The following is a 21,238-nucleotide window of genomic DNA, read 5'->3' on the forward strand; positions in this document are numbered from 1 at the left end:
ATATGCTGAAACTTACCCCATAATTTGCATACCAGTGTACTGCCAGCAATTTTGGCGAGGTCTTTGCTGGGGCGTGCTTCCAAGAGCATGTCTTCAAATAGGCAGTGTTCCCAGAGTGGAGGCTGATGCATCAGTCATGGGCTACTGCATTCAATTCCTGCTTGCTTGTGGCTTGAATTTGAGGTCTTGACTTTGATTGGTATGTAGCATTGTCCTGACAGTGAGCAAACTGCTTTTCTGCAGAGAAATTAAAGCATTGAGACACTGGGGCTAATATTTGGTTGGGGGAAGGGGTATTTCAGCTGTGGTAATAATGGAAAGGTTTTAGTTCTGGGGTACATTCCTCCATTTTTTCTCAGTGAAAATGAGCACCCATCTTAGTCATGTCCTGACTTTTGGAGTAGGAAGGATAAGGGTGCATTTTGGGGAAGAGAGGGTTCTGGATCAGGCCAGGGGATGCCTCTGTGCTCTGTGTACAATGATCCTTTCTGGAGCATCAGCTGTACCAGAGTAATGAAGCTGGGGAGCATGTGTGAAGTGAGTATGGACTGTACCATGGGAAAAGTGGGTTGTGGAAGAAGGGAGAGGACAATCCCATACATAGCAGAATGAAGCAAGATGCAATGTCGTGTCTCAGTCTTCCCTCAGATTAACTTAATTTCTTCCTATTCTGATGTTGCAATCCATGAGTTGGGATTCACTGCTCAGTGCTAGAGCTCTTTGGTGCTGCTTAGAGCTGCCTAATCCATAGAGCTGGCAATCCTGACTTGAGGTGATCAGACGTATGATACACCATCATCTTATTAAATGTGACAGCCTCTGCCATATGAAGGTGCAGCATTTTAAGTCTCTTACTTGACTCCTCTCAACTCTCTAAGTGTTGTCTAGTTGAGCTGGCAAGTCTAAAAGAAACAACTTGGTTTAATTCTGTGAAAGCACCTACAGGATCAAGTATCAGGGTGAGTATCTCTGATCGTAGAAGATACCTTCTACCATAGTGGGAAGAGAGGGGTGGTTAAATTGCCTTGTTTGGCCATCTGTCATAGGGATTTTAGTTGCTGTAATTACCTCTTTCCCCCTTTCAGTGAAAAGGGGCTGTGTTGGATGTTGCCTTTTTGCAACATCCTGGTGTTCTGGTTACATGTCTTTACTCCAAGGACAAGTCCTGAGACTTTTTCCTACTTGAAGAGCAAGTTGCTTGTATGTTGTTGGCAGCTGAAGCTGTGGTATCTAATGCACAGTGACGTCCCTGAAGTTTCATTTTACTTTTGTTGGATTCTTTATGTCAATGTGTCATCTCACACTTCCAGAGAAATTAAAATAGAATTGGTACATAAGCTTAAAAAAAAAATCCCTACGTTATAAGTACACCATATTCATCTCACTAGCTGAATTTGCTTCCCATGTCCAGAGTATCAAAAGCTTCATTTGAAGCACAGAAGAAAGATCTGCTACCACTGCCACCTGTGTCTCCAGCACATCCTGCACCAAAATCAACCAAGGTGACACAAAAGAGACCCAGAAGTGAGGGCAGTGAGCTGCCTGCTGTGGATAACACTGCCAGGAACAAGAGCAGCCACAAGGATCCTTTGTTCTCCAAGCACAAGAGTGTGGAGAGAAATCACACTGAACTGTCGAAGGGCATCAAAGTAGGTATCCATTATAACTGGTAGGATGTTTCCTGTGATTTCTGGGTGTTGTGTGATTCTCTTCAGAAATATGCTCTGAGGATGTTAAAAAGGAAGGAAGAAAAACCAGCAACCAAAGAAAGCTCTTTGAAGCATTTTTTTTGCCCCTTTAATGGCTGTGACTGTGTGTTGCTCGCCTGAAAGCCTATGTTATAACTTCTCTTCCATCATCTGTTTTTATCTCACCAGTGAAACTTGGTGAGATGAGGGTGACCATGTGAAAATCAAAGGCAAGAGAATCGTGTTTATGGTAGTAACTGTTTCTGACTGTAGGCAACTGCGTATACAACATTGGTGTAAAAATAAGTGTGTTTATGAAAAGAAAGTGTGGATTGCTTAAAAGCAAGAAACAAGCAACTTGTGGTTTTGCCTGCAACCTGGGTATAATACCTTATAGCTTGCTTAGAAAATTGTTAATGATACTTGTAGCTAGATCTTTGCATTTTTGGATTATCAAATTAAATTATAGTGCTATTTACTGGTGGCTGGGTGTATACAATCTAGGATGTTGTCATGTATGCATGTGTGTATGTATTGAGACAGACTGTGCGCTCTATATTAGCTGGCTTCTGACTGCTTGTTTTTTCATGATAGTGTAGCTAGTAATGGAGAATCAGCAGTTACTGCAGGGTTAATCTGGAAATAAGTGTGAGTCGATATTACCCATTCCTGCCTTGGCTAGTGGCCACGAAAAATATGCTGATTACAGCCTTACTGCTATCCAAGCCACTGTGCAAGGAAACCTGTTACTTAATTTCTCCATGCCTGGGAGAAGTTTGAATGATATTAAGCCTTACTAGCAAACAGGTAAGAAGCCAGGTTTCCTTTTCCGTTACTGGGAAGAGTGATGGGGAAGAAGGTAAGAAGAGGAGGAGAGCCTGGAGAATAGACAGTATGTTGGACAACTAAACATTTTTCTCTTGAAATTAGGCTTTGGAATTAGTTTAGACATATCTCTCTAATCAGCTTTATCACTACTTTGTGGGTTTTTAGGGATCTGCAGAAGATGTCACAAATCCTTTCCCAGTGCCTTCTTTGCCAAATGGTACCTCCAAACCAAGAAGACCTCAGCTCAAGTTTGAAAAGTAAGTTTTTGTTTTACGTCCCTCATCTGTACTTTCTGAAGACACGAGGCAAAGCTGGCCTTGCAGCCACTCTGGCTTCTGCTTCTTAGTCAGCACTTCTTTTGGGAGAAAAGAGGGAGAGATGTCTGAGACTTGCCCCACCCAGCACAAAGCAAAGGTCTCATTACAATGGTTCTTGGTTTTAGGGAAGCTGCTCAACTTTGGCAGGAGGTCTCTTCTGCCTGACTACAAGTGATGGGGTTTAATTTGTTTGATGCTTGACAACTGACAAAGTGCTGGGCAGGCCACTAATTTTCCTGAGAGGACATGACTCTTCACTTGCTACTTTTTTTAGTGTATGGGTGGCTGTGTGCTATTTGTATGGTGAACAGATGATCTAACTTTATCACAGTTTGTGCTGATTGAGACCAAGAACTCTAGAAGCCTTGGTGACCCTATCACTTGTAAGCAGATAAATTGAATGCAAGCTCTTTTGGTCTGAGATGAGTCTGTGGTACTGTAAAGTATTGTACTTGAGGAATGGTAGGAGATCACGTAACTAATATCTTCCATGGGAATGAAGTTGTAAACTTGGCCTCATAGTAGCCTAATCTCAAGTGTTTTTTCTTTCAGAAAGTAAGTTTTCAATGTTATTCTAACATAGATTTTTTTTTAAAATCAATTATTTTTATCTGTGCATTCAGCCTTGTATTTTGGAACATGCAGACGTTTGTTGAGTGACTATCGTAACTGCTATGTGTGTTTGATAAGGCTCTAAAAGACTTGCTAAAACAGGATGTTTGGACTTATAGCATCCTCTAGATATGAAGGTAAAACTGATAATTATCCTGCTCTTTTTCCTCTGCTTTCTGGTTTTCCTGTTTCTGTCCCTAATTCAGACAGCGTCCGATGGAATACTACATAGAAGAGGCCAAGAGGCTTAAGCACAAAGCTGATGCAATGGTGAGTCTTGGCCCTGTGCTAGAGATGTTAACGAGTGCTTGTGTTCAGACCTGATATCTGTGGATGCATGAACAAGATTTGCTAGCTAACATTAATTTCATACTCCATATTTGGAGTAGGCTCATGTCATATATGTGAGGAGGCTGCCTTTATTTGCCAAATGTACAGATATTTCCCTTTGTTATAAACTCATCTAGGGAATATTAGAATAACAGAATTCAGAATTGACGTTGAGGTTAGCAGGTCTGTTTGCTTTGCAGAGCTATCACAAAGTGCTTGAAGATAGATGTAACAGTTAGCTTCAAGACAGTTTACTCTGAAATGCCAGGATCCTGACAGTAATTGAATTGCTGGTGAACAAGACTTGGAAGTTGCCTTTGTGGATGTAACTGGATTTCTCTGCTCTGTGCAGTTTTAACTGCGTGCATAAATGAACATACATTTTTGCTAATTATGGATCAGTCAGATAATGTACTCTTGCTGCTTGCCATTTAGCTGCAAAATCAAAGCAAGGGAGTAGTGCAGTAGGAAAGCCCCTTCTGCCTCTCACGACGCAGACCCTGAAAACCAGGCAATAATATAAAAAAAGGTGAAGATAATCAATTATTCGAGGGAAACACTGAGCAAGACGAAGAGAAATAAATAGCCAGAGCACACAAACCTGGTGACTTTGACCAGATTAGAGTTTCTACTGAGAACCCTTAAATTATCGCCTGAGGGCCTGATTTGCATCTTCTTTTTTTTTTTTCTTCAGAGCTTGCTTAACTAGAGAGAAAAAAAGAACTCAAGTACACTTGAGGCAAGTAGTTTTTGTCTTAGTCTAAAAATGAGAATTTTCTTTCCAATAGACTGACAAGACTGGAAAGGCTTTTCAGTACCTAGATGCTGCCCTTTCCTTCATTGAATATGGAATTGCCTTGGAATCAGATGCACCAGCACCAAAACCAGCTTACAACATATTCAGTGACACCATAGATCTCATCAAGTAAGTGATTTTCAAAGCATGACGGTTAGGTAGCATGTTTGGAAGGGAAGGGTTAGTTGGATTGTTTGTGTGCAACTGTAACAGTTCTGGATTCCCACCATGGAGTTTGAGTACAAGCACAAGATAGGCCATTCAGAGGTTTCAGAGATAAATTCTTTGAAATGTTTCAGTGTTGCTTGTCAGAAGTAGGCACCATGTCCTCCTCAGCTTTCAACCCTTGCAGCTGAGGTACACAAGAGGGCACTGGTTATGACAATTGAAGACACGGAGTTTTGACTTTATCTAGTTCTGAAGTTGCTTTTGCATGTGAGTTCAGTAGTATTTCAGTTAAAAAAAAAAACAAACAAAAAAACCAACAAAACAAAAAGAAACAAAAAAGCAACACTATAGCATGTGGAAGAACAGTTTGTGCCTCAAAGGTTTTGCAGTTTGATAGAAGACATATTTTACTGGTTTCTCCCATATGTCTTTCTACCAGTACACTTTATCAGTACACTTTTAGCAACCTTCCCCATTTAGTTTCACAGGCACAGTAGATGGGTGTAGATAGTAGACAGTATGACATATACAGGCAGCATAACCTTCTTACCTGAGAGCTGAAACAACTGTCAGGGCTTTTTTGTTGTGGTAGGCTTCAAGATTTTTAAATTACTTTCTGATCTTGATGGACTGTATTTCCAAGATGCTGCTGTTGCTTTGTTCTCAGAAACGATATTTGCACCATTTTGATTTACGTTTTTTTTTTCCAAAAGAAGTATTTTTCACTAAGTTATCTGTCTTGTCCAGAAACTCTTAAATTAATACTGCACCTTCAGCAGCGGGAGCACCTGTTCTGGGCCCCCAGGCCTGTAGGTGGCCTACAAGGGGCATCTACTTGTAGGGATGTTGCCCATTAATGAGTGTGAGGCGCCAGTGAGTTGCATAAGGGACCACATCTGTTCCTACTGTGTGGAAAACAAAGCATTTTGAGACACAGTCAAGATCATACAAAGCACTTGGTGCCAAGACTAAGAACTCAAGGCAGATTTCCTGACTTTTGGACTGATGTTTGAAACAATGGCATGCACTGTTTTTTTATAGACAGTGGGACTTCAGAGCACTGTTGGCTGACAAGATTCTGTTTATTTTGTTTCCTTAGATTCATTATGACATTGAAACCTTTTGCAGACTCGTCAGCGTCTTCACATGAAAAAATCTTTGCTGTGTTATGGTGTGTAACTTTTTCTGTGCCTTATTATTCTGTCTTTAGACTTGAATTGAGTGAAAGACCCATTACTTCTGGGGGTGAAGGAATGAGTTAAATGGAAATCAATGTTCAATAAGGATAAAACCCACAATACAAAAAACCAGAATGAACTAGAACATCTCTGAAGTGAGTTGGGATATCACAAGGGACCATAGGTATAAAAGCCACAGGCTTTAAAATTTGATCTCCTATAAACTTGAGAGTGCATAAGGGCTTTTACTGAAGGTGAAAGAATGTGATTTGGCTGCCCATGTTTGAGCTGTAAAAGCAAAACTGTAGCTGACCATAGCTGGGGTGCTTCTAGACACAGTGGCTTACTCAGCTTGTGGCACCTGTAAGAGGCTGGGCACCTGTTTATGTAAGAGATCAGATGTCGCCCTTCCTTATTTCCTTTTTTCCCATGTGATTGTTTTCATAGAATACTTTTTCTTTTTTTTGAAGATTAGCAAGAGGAAGAAGTTCTGAGCTTTCTTGACTTTGCAGTACAGCTGATGTGTGCCTGCCTCTGTCCTACAAGTCTGAGCAGGCAGGCAGCAGCGAGTGCGAACACTGACACTTGGGTGTATTTCTGTTCACAGCATGCGTTGCCAGTCTATTCTGCATATGGTGATGTTTCGTTACAAAAAAGACACTGCAATAAAGTATTCCAGGATCCTGAATGACCACTTCAAGGTAGGGCATGCTTGCTACAGCTGCAGTAGTTACTGATGTCTGCTGAATAGCCCAAAACTAACAAGAGTTCTGTTCCTTGCTGCAGAGTTCTTCCAGAGTAACACAAGCACCTTCTCCATGTGTTGCCAGGTGAGATTTAAAAATGCATACATTGTAATATGTCTGTAAGTGTGTGAGTGTAAACAGTACCCGGAGTGTTTGAGTTGCAAACTGCATTTGAGCATGCCTCACCTCTCACTCTTTCTTGCCACCTGAAATCATACTATTAGGGGACATGAGTATGTTTCTGCTTTTTCCTGTCTTTTCTCATTAGAAAAGGGGTTTTTTCCTCCGCTATGCTTGGCACTGGTGAGATCACACTTTGGGTACTGTGTTCAGTTTTAAGCCCCTCTCTACAAGAAAGACATTGAGTCGCTGGAGTGTACAAAGAAGGGCAATGAAGCTGGTGAAGGATCTGGAGCACAGGAGTTATGAGAAGTGGCTGAGGGAACTGGGGTTGTTTAGTCTGAGGAAAGGAGGCTGAGGGGAGACCTTATTGCTTGTTGTGGTTGTAGTGAGGCGGATGTTGGTCTTTTCTCCCCAGTAACAAGTGATAGGATGAGAGGAAATGCCTTCAAGTTGCACCAGAGAGGTCTAGGTTGGATATTAGGAAAAATTTCTTCACTGAAAGAGTGATGAAGCATTGGGAATAAACTGCCCAGGGAAATGGTTGAGTCACCATCCCCGGAGGTGTGTAAAAGATATGCAGACAAGGTGCTTAGGGACATGGTTTAGTGGTGGACTTGACAGTGTTAGCTTAAGAGTTGGACTTCATAATCTTACAGGTCTTTTCCAACATAAATGATCTTGTGAGTTTGTTATGATGTCCAGGGTTACCCTGTATCAAGCAGAGCAGTTCTCTATCAAAGAAACAGGTCAGAGGAGGAAGGAAAGTGTTTTCACTCTACTGTTTCAGAGACCCTGTTGCTGTAGTCATCTTTGTTCTGTTAGAGACCTCTTGAGACTTAATGGGTTACCACCTCTATACCCCTGGTCACTGTCCAGTAGGATTATGCCTTCACTCTGTGCTAGCATAACTATGAGGTGGGTGATACTTCAATAGTTTTCTCTTTAGCTCAGTCACCAATTAAGAAAAAGAAACTAATTTTCTAACTTGTGAGTTATTTAACATCTTTTCCTTTTGCTGTATCTGCAGTGGTGTTGCTGCATATGTGGCAGCAAAAGCAAAAGGCAAGCTGTCACATAACTGACCTGATGCCCAGCAGACTGGACCTGTGTTTTAATGACAATGAGCTGTCCCTTTCAAAATGCAGTTGAGAGGGTGCTGCTTAGTCTTTAATAGTGATTCCGAAATTCCAGTTATTTTCCCACCACCATGCAAGGTATAATTTATTGGGAAGTAAATGATCTCCCAAGAGCAGTGGTGGAAGCCCTCTCATACCAGTGACTAAAATTAGATTGGTTGAAGTAGTCGGGGTGAAGTGCTGTGATGAAGCCAGCCTGTGTCTGGAAGGCAGGCAGCTGACCACATTTAGCTTTCCTAGGTCTGTAAAGAAGTGTGTGTAGACTGACCTAACTACTTGGATTAGCTGTCAGAAAGCTCCAGCCTTCATAGGTGGGTGGCTTCAGCGTGCCTGAAATGAAAGTAATAGGAAAAAACACCTAGATAATCTGTTGAAGGCTTCCACAAGTGGCTGTATATTTTGGAAGGTGAAAGTTGGCCCTATCTGATGTCTGGTCACACATTTTTTTTTTGTCAAGAGGAGTCCTTAGTATCACTTTAAAAACCTTGGCCTTGTGCTTGAATGACAATTACTTGTTACAGAGCTGAACACATCTCAGTTTTCATCACTCCACAACATACTGCAGACCTGGATGATACCAGATAGCTCCTGGCATAACACAGTCTTGTGGCAAGACTCCAAAGCTGAACTTTCATGATGGTGTTTCTTTCTCCTGCAGAAGCACAGGCACGCCTTCTCCACTTTCTCCAATGCCTTCTCCTGCCGGTTCTGTGAGTTCTCAGCTGGGATCGAATGCTAGCAACTGCAGTGGAAACAGCATTGGTTCTTCAGTCACTGTCCCTTATAATATCCCAAACATCACCTCTTCCTACATCAACATCACTTCCTATATCCTCTATGCGTATGATGTTTGGGAACAGGCTGATGCACTGGCCAGGAAGAATAAGGGTAAGTTTTTTCCCCCCTCTGTCTTTTCTGTATTATTTGTTGTGGTTATACATCTGTATTTGCTTAAATCCTAACATTCAGTGTTGCAAACACCATAACTCAAGGTCATAAGATAAAATATGTTGCAATGGGTAGCTGTGGCATATTGGCAGGTCATTGGTAGAGATCCTTGATGGCGCTCTGTTGATGAGTTCCAATTAAAAGGTTGTCTTGCCATCTTCAAATGTCTAGGAGCTGAGGGATAAGGGTATTGAGTGCAGGAAACCAGCCAATTCACTTCATGGTAACACAAGAAGCATAAGGAGTTGTTTTGCTGTTTGTTTTCCCCTTTGAGACACTTAGCTTCTCTGAGCTGGCTCACTTTCTTTAAGAACAGTTTTTTTGGCTGGAGCCTTGTGTTTTAGTTTGTCAAGCTTCCAGGTATTTTTGTTGTGAAAACAGTTGAGCTGGATTCTCCATGTAATAGAGAAACTAAGCAGCACTTGAATTGGAGTCCTTGCTGGGCAAGTGACCAGTATTTGCCAGTAGAATTTCCTAAAATTGCTGTTACTTTTTTGTTTTATAGTTTCATTGTTAAAAACGTTGTATTGTCCTGTGGTACAAACAGTGGTGAATAAGCAAAAGGAGTGGGTGCAGTTCAGTCTGCAAACTGCTACCCCAGGTGGCATTTGCACTGTCATTTTTCATAAAAAAACAGTTTTGTGAGCTACTGTGTGTGAAGGGATACATTGCCAAAATATGTTGGCAGAATTGCAGAAGGAAATAAGCACAATGTGCCATGCGGAATTTTTGGAAGGCTGTAAAAATACTCTGAGGCAGTTGCTGAAATTCAAAAGACTTTACAGTCATCTTTGAATAAAGTAACTCCAATTTGTTGGCTGTCCTCTGAGCAATCTGTGCTCACAGCAATGTGTGTATAGTATTTTGGATTGTATTCTCAAAAGACCGATAAAAGACTGTCACATAGAAGGAGCTGTGGATGTTGCTGGTAAAAGCAAGGGGAATGAGTCAAATCTGTGGGAGGACAGCCTAAGCAGAGTCTTGCTTCAGTCAAGACTAAATTCAAAGCCTGGTCTGTGTTGCCTTTTTAATGTAGGAGAATAAAGACCGGGGCAATAAATACTCACAAGGGTATGGATCTGTGCTGGAGAGCAGTAAATACTCATGTAAACTTGCCAGTTCTTGTCACCATTCAGGATGGTGGAGTTTAAGAACTGGAATTTGTTGATACTCACTGTAACATACAGATTCTAAGAGGTAAAGAGAGGGAGTACATAGAACTGAAAAAAAGGCCACATCCTTTATTCTTTTATGCAATTCATAGGACATAAGAAGAAGAGGGATGAACAGTGGCCTTCAGCTGTCGAGTTTTCTTAAACAGAGAAGTCACAAGTTAGTGGAAAGCAGTTGTAATTGCTGTCTGAGTCACTTGTGCATATCTGAAGTGCTTTCTGCTCTGTGGGTCCACAACCAGGTGCTTCCAGCACAGGACCCTGCTCCTCACCATAATTCAGAGCAGCATCATAGATCGTGAAGCTGTAACCAGTTATCTTCCAGCCTCTGCTCTCCCACAGCAATGACAAGATGAGGTTGCACGCATGCATGTGAAGTCACTCCTCTTTCACATACTGTTGTGGTCACAGATCAGATTATCTTCGGTTTGCTCAGGCAAGGGATTTGAACTCCTTGTCTCTGCTTACAGCTCTTTTGTTTGCCCATAGAGGGAATGGATACCCACTTTGTAAACAAAGCAGGAAAATCATGGGAATTGTGCTCTCTGCTTCTGAATTGGAAAGTAATAGAATGAAAGTGTCGTGCTCTCTGCTTCTGAAGAATTCCTTGCACACAGCCAAGCAGAAATTTTCAGTCTCCAGGTTCAATCTTTGTTATGTAAAAAACGAGAGCTGAGAATGGAGAGTTTCTGAAGAGATACCTGGTGACACCATCAAGGCAGGAGGGACTGAGGGACTGGGACAAGACTATGTCACTGAAAGGCAGGTCATGCAGTAATATCTTGTCAAGGTGACTAAAAAGGTGTAGGTGTGATAATTTTCCATAACTCACTGTCACCTGCACAGATGATTGCCAGCACAGAGCAGGGCATGCATCCTGCCAGCACCTCCCAGGAGGTTCATGTACACTGCAAGAGTCATCTCTTGCCTGTGCAGGAGGAGTGTGATGTCTGAAGTTGGTGGCAGTATAGGAGGACTTCATTAAATCTGCCTCATGTACCCAGCTGTAAGATTCCCAGATCAGAATTGTATAGCCTGATAAACTGTAAGGTTTTTTTTAATTGGGTTTGTTTGTTGTTGTTTTTTTTCAAAACCTGTTCACTTGAGAAATTGTGATGTCTCCAAGGTTTGAGGATGGATGAAGGAAAGGGACCAGTCCTATGAGTGCTCTGTGTGCTTCTGAGCGTCACGCAAAAAGACAACCAAATTTGGCCTGTTTAAAATCTGGGAGAAGCATGCAGCAGGGACAGGGTCTGAATACCCAACCTTTGCCCACCTGCCATGGAGTCTATGTCCTTTTAAAGCCAGTGCTTGTCTGTATGTGTGTTTTCCTCTCACGTGCCTGCCTCGTGTTTGTTATGCTTCCCAGCCTTCTAATATTGCTGATGTCTCTTCATTAACGTTTGTTTAACGTAACTTGTTGATTGATGGTGTGCTGCTGCTGTTGCCCCTCGCTGCCCCCTTGCCTTGTCAGAAAGTGCCTGTTGTGTGAAACCAACCAAATATTTTCTCTTTCCCTCCCCTTTTTCCAGAGTTTTTTGCTGAACTCAGCACAGTGACATGCACTCTGACACTGAACAGTAGCATGACTGAACTGGTACACTACGCTAGACAGGGTTTACAGTGGCTGAGACTGGAAACAAATTCGCCTTAACTGGTGCTCAAGGTGGCTAAGTACCTTGAACTTTTTTGCACTTTTGAAGCCTCAGAAACAGTCTGACTTATTGAATCGTTGGATACAAAGCACCTGCAAGGGAAAATTAAGTCAAGGTGGAAGGGATCTGGTTACACTGGAAAAACTTTGAACTGTGTTTTTAGGGTAGTGCTTTGCTGCCTTGAAAAAGAAGACATGGAGGAAAGCCTCAGCGTTGATGGCACCTTCCTTTAAAGTGATGAAGTGCAATGAATTGTCTGCATGACTCAGTGTATCGATGGTCTATAAACATTTCTATTATGAATAACCAGCAGGACAATAATCACACATGAAGAAGTGCCGACAAGAAGGAAATCTGCCTCCAGAAGTTATTATGCAACATCCCACAGTCTGTAACAGTTGTTCCCAGAAGACATGTCAGAGAAGTGTTCTTGCGAGCGTGGATGCAATCTTTGGTGTCTTTGTTCCTCATGTGGCAAGTAGCAACTTCATCAGCACGATAAAAACAGCAACGTGGTCTGCCTTGCCTGCTTCCCAAGTTCACCCTCTTGCATTTGTCCACCAGCTGCTATCCTGAGAGTCTGGGGAAGCCACTGCATTCAGTGCTGCAAGTTCACTTTTTAAGTCATCGCTGCTTTCGTCCTTTTCCTTGCCATGTACTCATGCACACACATGCCCTTAGCACTTGAACAGTGTTACTTAGGGTCTTGTTTGGTTTAAGCCTTGTAAGCCAAACACAGCTGGGGTGACAAAATTGACCAGGTGTAGTTGGAAACAGCTCTGCCTCTCCTTTGTAGTGGAGGGATGTCACTCTCTCTGAGGACTCCTTGTCTGGTTGCTTTTTGTTCTTTCAGTGGGTGGGGGTGGGCAGGTGTACTGGGTCACTGTGATTGCCTGGACGTTGTTCCAAGTCTGAGAGCTCACATGGGGAGGAATCACTTCTGTTTATGGAGGGACTAAGTGGCTGGATGTGGAACATAAGACAAATTTTGCCTTTGGATATTTTACTGCAACCCTTGCTGCTCTTGGTGAATATCAAAGAGCAAGAATTAGTACCAAAGTAGGGCATCCTTCATGTGGGAGAAGACTCATGTTCTTTCTCAACCAAGCTACAAGGTGGGCCCAGCAACTTAGGAATCTGTAATGGGAACACAAAAGGGGATAATTAGCTGTTTGCAAGCATTGTTTCATTGTCAGGAGCTGCATTTTTGAAATTGCCTTTTTGCAAGTGACAGTAACAGCGAAAGCAGAATCTGTGGCACTGTTGTATTCAGTAAGATGACACCCTTCTCTACCCAAATATTTCCTGTTGTGTGACTGCAGCATCCTACTATCCTCGTATCTAATAGCGTGCCTTAGTCCTCTGGTCCCCTCTCACATCCCTCACCCTATCTCTGACAGGCTTGTGGGAGTGGCAAGGAGAAGGATGGTACCCCAAAATAATTTTACTTATAGGAAAGAATTAGCTTCCTTTCCCACATAATTTCAGGGTAGAGGAGCAGGTCTGCATGTGTGCAGCAGTTCCCACTTTGTAAAATACCTGCTTATGATTTTAAGGCTCACGAGAATGGGCAGTAAATAAATAGCAGAAGGTCTGCATTTCCAAAAGTAATTTCTGTAGAAATGGCCCCTGCCATGGGGAAGCCTGGAGTCATCTCACCTCTGTGAGGAGCTGGCAGGGGTATACTGCAGCTCTGCCCTAGTGCTGGGCACAAGGGAGCTCTCCTCTCATTCACCCTGGCAGTGTAGAACTGCTGGGATCCTGGCTGGGTCTTCCCACACATTCAAGGGACTGTCCTTTTATATTCACTTTATTAAAAGCCTTAGTGCATTTCAGGGATAAGCTGTCCTAACCAGTGGAAGGAAGGCCCGTGTCCCCCTATCCTCATTTTAACTATCAAATTTCACTTGCGCTCCTCCTCCCTGAACTGCTCTGAGGAAGCCAGGGACAGAAAGAGGCTCAGCATTAACTGTTTTGTTCTCAGGAAGCATGGGACGGACAACTGGCCTGAAGGCTTGATGTGCACTTTGGAGCTCAATTCCAGACTTGTGGGTTGATGCCTTCTTTTGACTTTGTCTTAAACAAAGCTGTTTTTAGCATCACCAGCTGAGGAGGAGGAAGGAAGGAAGAAAGCTTTATTGAACCTGAAAACCACTGTGGGAATCTGCAAGTACCATAGCAGATGGTTAGTGATAAGCGTAAGGTGAAGGAGGGACACGGTACCCCCAGTACTTTAATTTCACATACGCCCATCTCCCTCCCTGCTGCCAGGCCAGGCTCCTGTTGGAGAGCTGCTTGCTCACAGCTTATCTGCCCTGGAGGGACCACCTGCCACAACCCACAAGGCATGGCGTGTAGCTGCCCCGATCCTACGTACAGCTTGGTGCAGCCAGCGCACCGGGTCCTATCCTCACCTGCCCTTTGGGCACCTTGATGCCCAGATGGTGATATTATAATCCCTAGCCCTGCTCCTAGGAAAGCTCATTCAAGGGCGTCTGGCAAGCAAAGTTGGTAAGAAGACACCAAGTAAAGGCTGTTGAACTACTGGCATTTGCTTCTTTACAGCTAGGAAAAAGCAGTGTGTGCTCTGCTACTGTGCGGAGACATTTGTGCAAGGGCTGCTTCTGCTCCCAGGTCAAAATCTTCTGGGCTTTGGAGGAAACAAGATCATGGGCGATTTGTGTCACAGGCATGTGGCGGGGTTATCTGGGGGCACTCATTTCAAAAAGAATCTGTGGAAGCATCAGTACATAGCACAAAGCTATGTTTCGTTTCAGGTCATGGAAAAGACTGTTTAAATAAGAGGTAATTTTTTAAAAAGCCATTATATTTCAACCTTGAACCAGGTCAGAGACCTGCAAAGGGTTAGGAAAGATGCTCACCATTTTCACTTGGGCCTGTTCAGGCCTTTAAAAAAAATAAAAAGAAAAAAAAAAAGAAGAAAAAGTACCCCAAACCAAAACATAAGAGTGGAGGAAATAGTATTTGCCATTAGGAAACAAAACTATGAATCTAAGGGAAAACAGAGGTGATGGTTGAGTCCCAGAAGGAGGGAAGGCAGCTATGGTGGCAAAGCAGCATCATTTCCATGCAATATTTATTTAGAAGAAATAATACATGTGTTGAAATTGTCAAATGTTCTATTTTTAAGATGCCATTTATTTAGTAGTTGAAACCCCACTTACATGGAGACAGAGGTCTCTACTGTAACTGAAAGTCAAAGTCTGACTGCAACATCTTTGATTTTGGTTTTGTACCCCCCCCCCCCCCCCCCCCGCCCTTGGTTCCCGTTATAAATCTGTACATCTTAAACTTATTTTGGGGCTGTACGTCCCTGTTGTAAATAATGTTTTCTGCCCTGTGTGTGATGGAGTTTCTGAGATGGTTGATTCATTCATGTGGGGAAATAAACAATAAATGAAATAGCCTATTTGTTATGAATTGTTGCAAGAGTCTTCGTGTTCTCAGTTTCTTGTAGAGAAACTGTAATTTGCCTTTTCTCTCTGAATGATCTTAGTGTTTCCCTTCTGAAAGAGGTTTAAGTATGAATTTGTGCACAAGAAGCCTCTTTTACAATTGTTCCCGTTTATCACCCCTTGCCCTTTCCTTTAAGGACAAGAGTGGGTCCAAGTCTGGATGCTTAGAGAGGCAGGAGGCTCACAGCTCAAGACATCTGCCTCCTATCCTTCCAAAATGGATTCAGGGAAGACTGTGCTAGGGTCAGCTGCTGATGGCCAGCAGATCCTGGCTCTTAGCACTCACTGACAGGAAAGTCCCATGGGTTGGTTTCGTGCAGTCGATCAGGTTAAATAAGAAAACAAGGAGAAAAACACAGAAATGGTGTTTGAAGCGTACTGCTCTGTGTTTGTCACAAGGGTCCTGCAAGGCTTGGTGCTGGGAGGAGGGTCTGCTCTGGTCTAGTTCATGAATACGTTTCTGAAGTTCTGTGAGGAGCATTTTCCTCAGGGAATCAACACAGAATTTCATGCCCCATGGTGGCTCTGCTTCTGTTGCTTGTACAAGGTGATCTTGTTGCAATGACCTTACATTTCTTATTTGGGGCTTTTCCCACTTATTGTTTTATGGCAGGCAGTGTAACTGTCCCTTGGAATAATTTTTGCGTCTCTCTGTGCACTATTGTGATATAATTTGTGTGTATAATTCAGGTACTTTCTGCAGCAGGCATTGTACCCAAGACGTTTGGTAATAATGGGTGCAGTTTTGTAATGTAGTATGTAAATTGTAGAAGATACTGAAACCTGGTTTAATACCTGCTAGATATATTGCTGTTAGAGATATTGTATGTAGAAATGCGCACTTTTCTTGATTCAATGTACTTTTTCACTGCACACTTAAAATTACAATGGCAAAATTGGTATTGAAGTAAGAATAAAACAAAATGGTATCTAGTTAGTGAAAAAAAAAAAAATAATACATCCACAGATGAGCATCTGGTGGGACTTTTAGCCACAGACTAGACAGGAGGATCTTGGTGGTGCGTTTGCCCGGGCGAGGTGGGACTGGGACTCAGTTTGCTGCCATCAGTTAGTGTTTCAAGTGGAATGAAACCGAATCAGCCCCAGGCTCATTACAAGATGCATGGAGGGTAAGCAAAGAGCATGGGAAGATGGCTTGTGATTGTGGCAATACAGTGGATTAAGTGTCTGTGAATTTTGTTCTTGTTTGGGTGGGATGTGAGGGATAGTTGAACATGAGCTGACCTGTCTGCTGCTCAGAGTGGAGCTGCTTTTCCTGGGTCAGTCGCATCCTCTGTCCCACCTTCACTTGCACCCTGAAAGGTATGTTTGCCACGCTCCTCGCTTGGGTCAAAAGTGAGGAGGGTTAGTTTCGGAAGTGGGATGGAGATGGGGAGCAGAAGGATGGATGCAGAGGAAGGAGATGCAACAAGCCAGCAGGGAGGTCTTCCAAAAGCTGGAGAGGGAAAAAGGGGGAGGCCGTGGGGCTGCAGCAGGCATTGACCACCCAGCTCTGCTTTCTAACCAGGGCAGTGTCCCCCTGGGCTAAACCAGCCAAAGATATTTTGGGATTGTTTTCCAATAATATTTTGTTGTTGATGATTGCTTCTATATTGAGTCCATATTGACCAAACCTAATTTTGCAAGCATGTTTAATTTATTTTGAGATTTGTTATACATTACAGATTAGCTTGCTTTCTCTCCTTGGCTTGGCTCACCCCTTTCAAAGACAGATGTTATTTTTTGCCAGAACAGCTGCATTAAAGTTGATTGCAGTTTCTCAGCCCTGTGCTGCTCTCCAAACGCTAAAATAGTTCATTGGCAGCCTGTGCTTTCTTCATAGGAATTGTACTTTAGTAATCCCTGTCACTACCCGAAACCGACAGTGTTCCTGGATCAGCAGCATTTCTGAATGCGTTTCTGTAAACTCTGTGTCCCTGAAACTAGGAATTGTGTGTGTTACAACAGCAGTTGTGCGGTCACTGCTGGTTTCTGATGCATTTTGTCATGGTACAGGGTTCCTGGAATTCTCTGTGGGTTTTTCTCTTCTCCTACTCAGTATTGCTGAAGTTAAGGTTTTCTTTGCATCCAGTGTTTCATATTGTAGCAGTATTGGCAATGTTCTCCACTTCTCTTCGGCCAGCAAAACTACATCCCAGCTGATAGCTTTTTTTCTGTCTTCTTTCAATATTTGAAGACATGTATCAGCCCATATGCGGCAGCTGAAAGGTGTTTCTGAAAGTTGCTCCAGCCTGTGCAACTTTTTACTTGTTATGCATGAGGTGCAGAAGGCTTGCTTGTGATTCTTCTCAGTGTTCTGAGAAGAGGTAGTTAGGATTTGAGGCGAGGTTTTTGATTTGACTTCTTTTTCCAGAGGGCTCTGGGAAACAGAGTTGAGCAAGATGCAGGGCAGGAGCGGAAGGTTTCATGGGTGGCATTTTCTTCACACTGTGAATGCGTATGGTAGTGCCATGGGTGCTGCCAGGGCTCATGTCATCAGGTTTATGGGCACCAAGAGAGTTGTTGTGTGCTGGTCAAACCACTGCCTATCTGTTCAGCTGCCAGCCACCTCGTCCTTGCGTTTCTGGGTCATTTCTGGGGGGTTTCTATTTCAACTGTTATCATACAGGGTTGGGTTTTTTCTTTTCTTTTTTTTTTTTTTTGCTCCTCTTTACTTATCATCTTAGAGCATAAATAAAATCTGCAATTTTCAGTGAAAACACACTTTAAAAGTAACTATCAGATTTCCTGAGCATTGGCTTTAAATCAGCTAAATTGTCCTCGCTGGTGGGGAATGACACGCCAGTCCTCCCTCTCACAGCAGCTCTTCATGTGCTGGGACACAGCAGTGGCCTGGGCATGGGAGAGGTGCGACGTCTTAGAGCCCCAGAGAGAAATGAAGATGCCAAACATTTTGCAAAATTGGCTTTTCAATGGGAAAAGACGTGAAAATTTTATTTTTTTTATGAGGGAAGGAGACTGATGTGTTTGACTTCAGCACTGCATCTGCACTCTGAGGCTTCTGTGACTTAGAAGTAGCTGCCTTTTATTGCTCTTAGAAAAAGACAAAAGCCAGATCTATGATACAGCTTAAAAAAAAAAAAAAGTAAAACTAATCTCTCCAAAGAGATTGTTTGTCTTCTGCACTGAGGATGAATTGGTCTGTGTGTGTGTATATATATACATAATTAAAATATTAATTTTGACTTGCTTGTCTTCAAGTTCTTCAGATGAAAGAGATGTTGGTCAAAATTGTAAAGATGAAATGAAAACCAAGCTACCCGGGGAGTGGGAATTTCTTGTTTTGCTTTTGAGAAGTCTCGCTGTCCCCAGTGCTCTGCTCACATGCAGTTGTACAAGCACAACTCCTGGGTGCAGATTTGCTCAGAGGTGAGGGTTGATGTGGCCGTGCAATGTGTGATTGTGCTGTGCATTTTCCTTGGTGTGTGGTTGAATTTCTTGAAATATTCAACAGCACAAACAAGCCACTGTCTTCACTTCACTGCCACTTTTTGAGAGAAGACATCAAAATGTTATTTTTCAAGTTTTTTAACCTTGAAGTTTGAAATGCAGATATCCATCCTGATGATACTGTGATGCTGGGATTCATTTGTTTTGACTACTTTGACAAAATATTCAAGCACATTTCCAGATCCCATTTATTTTGCCTGAGACTGTGGCCTATTTGGCTGGGAGGTCTGGATACCTAGTGAGTATATATTTCCTTTTTTTTTCCTCTTTCCTAATGGCTGCATGCGTAGTATTCCAACACTGCCTCTGTCTTTTGGTTGATGACATGAAATGAAGGTAGAATTAGTCTTGCATTTTACATGTTTGATTTATGTGACAGCTTTGACCTTCTTTCAGGGAGAAAGGCTTTAGGGATGGTAACTAACCTTTTGTGTTATAAAATAGTCGTCGGTGGGTGTGCATTGGCACCACACACATGCAGAGGGATGGATATCAGCTGGCTAACGACTCCAGCAAGGCTATACCATTTGTTTCTGTGGCTGTGGGATTTACAGAGCAGAGCAAGTCTATGGCCAACATCAGCTTTCCTTTGTTCCCCTCTGATAGGCTCCCTGGAGGGAGGGGTGTTACACTTTATAGCAGTGTTGGTGCCAAGGTGAAACAGGCTTTGAAAGTCAAACTACGTGTGTGTGCAGGCACTGTAAGCAGGAAAAGGTAGGGTGTGGAGTGAGGGACTGGCCCTCCGGGGGAGCATAGAGTTGTAGATCTTTGGTGGTAAGCCAAGAAACCAGGTGGGGGGTAGCAGGTGTGAAGGGCTTCGAAAGGAAGAGATGAGAGGGAGAGGCATGGCAGTGTCTCAGGAGGTGAAAGGAAGACCTTGCGAACCTAATGACAGTAGCAAGAGCAGCTAGGATGTCTACTGAGGATGGGAAGAAAGGAGCTGTTTGGCTCTGCTCTTCCATTCCTCTCCTTTCTATCCTGCGTCAACCAAGACTTTGTCTGGGGAGCTGGCAGGTACTTGTACAGAAGAAAAGTGAGAAGCAGGAGAAAGTTGCCACGTGGTGTAATGTGCAATGTCTACTTGACATCTAAATGCGATCATATTGGCAGCTGTACTGTGCTGTTTGTTTCATCCAGTGGCTATTCAGCTGGAGATCTGGTTCAGACTGTGTCAGAAGAGGGCATGGATTTGCAATCACTTTCTCCCAGCAGCCCATGCTGAGTTAAGTGCACTGACTTGCACTGTCCTATTTTTTTCTTTCTTGGAAAATGTGTGTAGAGGAAGCTAATTTGCTTGTGATTCTTGGCCTGAGTTGAATCTGACCCGTCAACCAAATGAAGACACAAAAATGTTTCTCGTTGGCTGTGTAACCAGAGCCAGGCCTCTGTGTCACTCCAAAAACAGCTATAGCTGCATAGTTGCCTGCTTAGAGTATTAATTTTCAGGACCACTAATTTAATAAGCATCAGGGAAATTCTCCTGTGGGATGCTGCCAGGTAGCAGGGGCACTTCAGAAGCCAGGCAGGCAGCCATAGCCATGCATGCATTTTCTCCATCACAGTCCAGTACACTTAGTGTCTCGGGACGCTGGCCATCGCACCACCTTATGCACGTTGTGTGCACTCACTGAAAGATCAAGTCACCATTTCAGTGGAAAGCTTACGGCAGTTAAGTATTTGCACAGGCATTTTGCTCGAAATGATGGAACATGACAACCCCTGCTGACGAAACACGTCAGATAGCAGAAATTACACAGCTGATGGTTGATATTTTTTATTTTTGTACTGGAAAAGCTTTAAAATGAAACTGTCTGAAATCAAGGAATTGCATTAAAGTGCTATGAAGCGGCAGTGACACCAACCTTGCTGAGAGAGCCAGGAAAAAAATGACAAATAGAAGTTTCATCTCCTGGCTAGGAGTCCTTTATTTGCTGCCAGTTCCATTTGAGAGAACGTGCAAAAGTTTAGAAAACAAATACAGATGTGGTAAAAGCAGCCAGCAAAAAGTTAAGTGGAGCATCTGGAATAAAGTACTCACGTTTGCAAAGCTGTACTGCAGCAATGTTGAAATATTTTTAAAAGCTGTTTCAGCCTAAATAAAGATGGAAATCCTCATTTAACTGTGGGACTAATCTGGAGTTATGGACTCTGGCGGGCATTTGTTCTCATTAAGCTTGAGCAGGTTAATTGGCTGAATTTTTGTTGCCTGATGACAACTTGTTTGTAAAATGAATCTGTGTCATTTGGTGCTGGAGCCATGGTGCCATCACACAAGAGCACGCTGAGCATCCTGGAGCTGTCTCAGCAGACCAGACACCGCAAATGAGGCAGCCGCAACTGCTTGTTTCTCTTTGTGGTTCAGGGCAGTGATGTTGGCCTGGAGTTGTTTGGAAGCCACGCAACCAGCATTGCATTCGGAGCACTTAATTTTATCTTTAGCAAACCTTTATTTAGTCAGGAGTTTCCCTGAGTCTGCAAGGTCTGGCCCCCGTGTCTCGGTGTCTGCTGTTGGTAGATGTTTTTGCCTGTTGATCTGAATTTTCTCATGCAGCTTGTTTCCAACTCCTGTAAGAGATGGAATCATTCCAGAGTCC

General features: G+C 43.0%; 1 protein-coding gene across 3 annotated transcripts in view; it reads left to right on the forward strand.

Annotated features, from left to right (window-relative positions):
- AFF1 (ALF transcription elongation factor 1) overlaps window positions 1-15,138 on the forward strand; it is a 106,625-nt gene extending 91,487 nt beyond the window's left edge. For 2 of the 3 annotated variants that reach the window (XM_069855359.1, XM_069855361.1), the window contains exons 13-21: window positions 1,412-1,649; window positions 2,682-2,773; window positions 3,652-3,715; window positions 4,564-4,700; window positions 5,839-5,910; window positions 6,525-6,618; window positions 6,704-6,747; window positions 8,581-8,810; window positions 11,575-15,138. In XM_069855359.1, the coding sequence (XP_069711460.1) occupies window positions 1,412-1,649; window positions 2,682-2,773; window positions 3,652-3,715; window positions 4,564-4,700; window positions 5,839-5,910; window positions 6,525-6,618; window positions 6,704-6,747; window positions 8,581-8,810; window positions 11,575-11,696 (1,093 nt within the window). In that variant the 3' untranslated portion in view covers window positions 11,697-15,138. The remainder of the gene's footprint in view (window positions 1-1,411; window positions 1,650-2,681; window positions 2,774-3,651; window positions 3,716-4,563; window positions 4,701-5,838; window positions 5,911-6,524; window positions 6,619-6,703; window positions 6,748-8,580; window positions 8,811-11,574) is intronic. The other variant, XM_069855360.1, reaches the window with a different exon arrangement.
- Window positions 15,139-21,238: the final 6,100 nt, after the last annotated feature.

The sequence above is a fragment of the Phaenicophaeus curvirostris genome, chromosome 4, assembly GCF_032191515.1.
Source record: "Phaenicophaeus curvirostris isolate KB17595 chromosome 4, BPBGC_Pcur_1.0, whole genome shotgun sequence".
In the NCBI taxonomy this organism is placed as follows: Eukaryota; Metazoa; Chordata; class Aves; order Cuculiformes; family Cuculidae; genus Phaenicophaeus; species Phaenicophaeus curvirostris.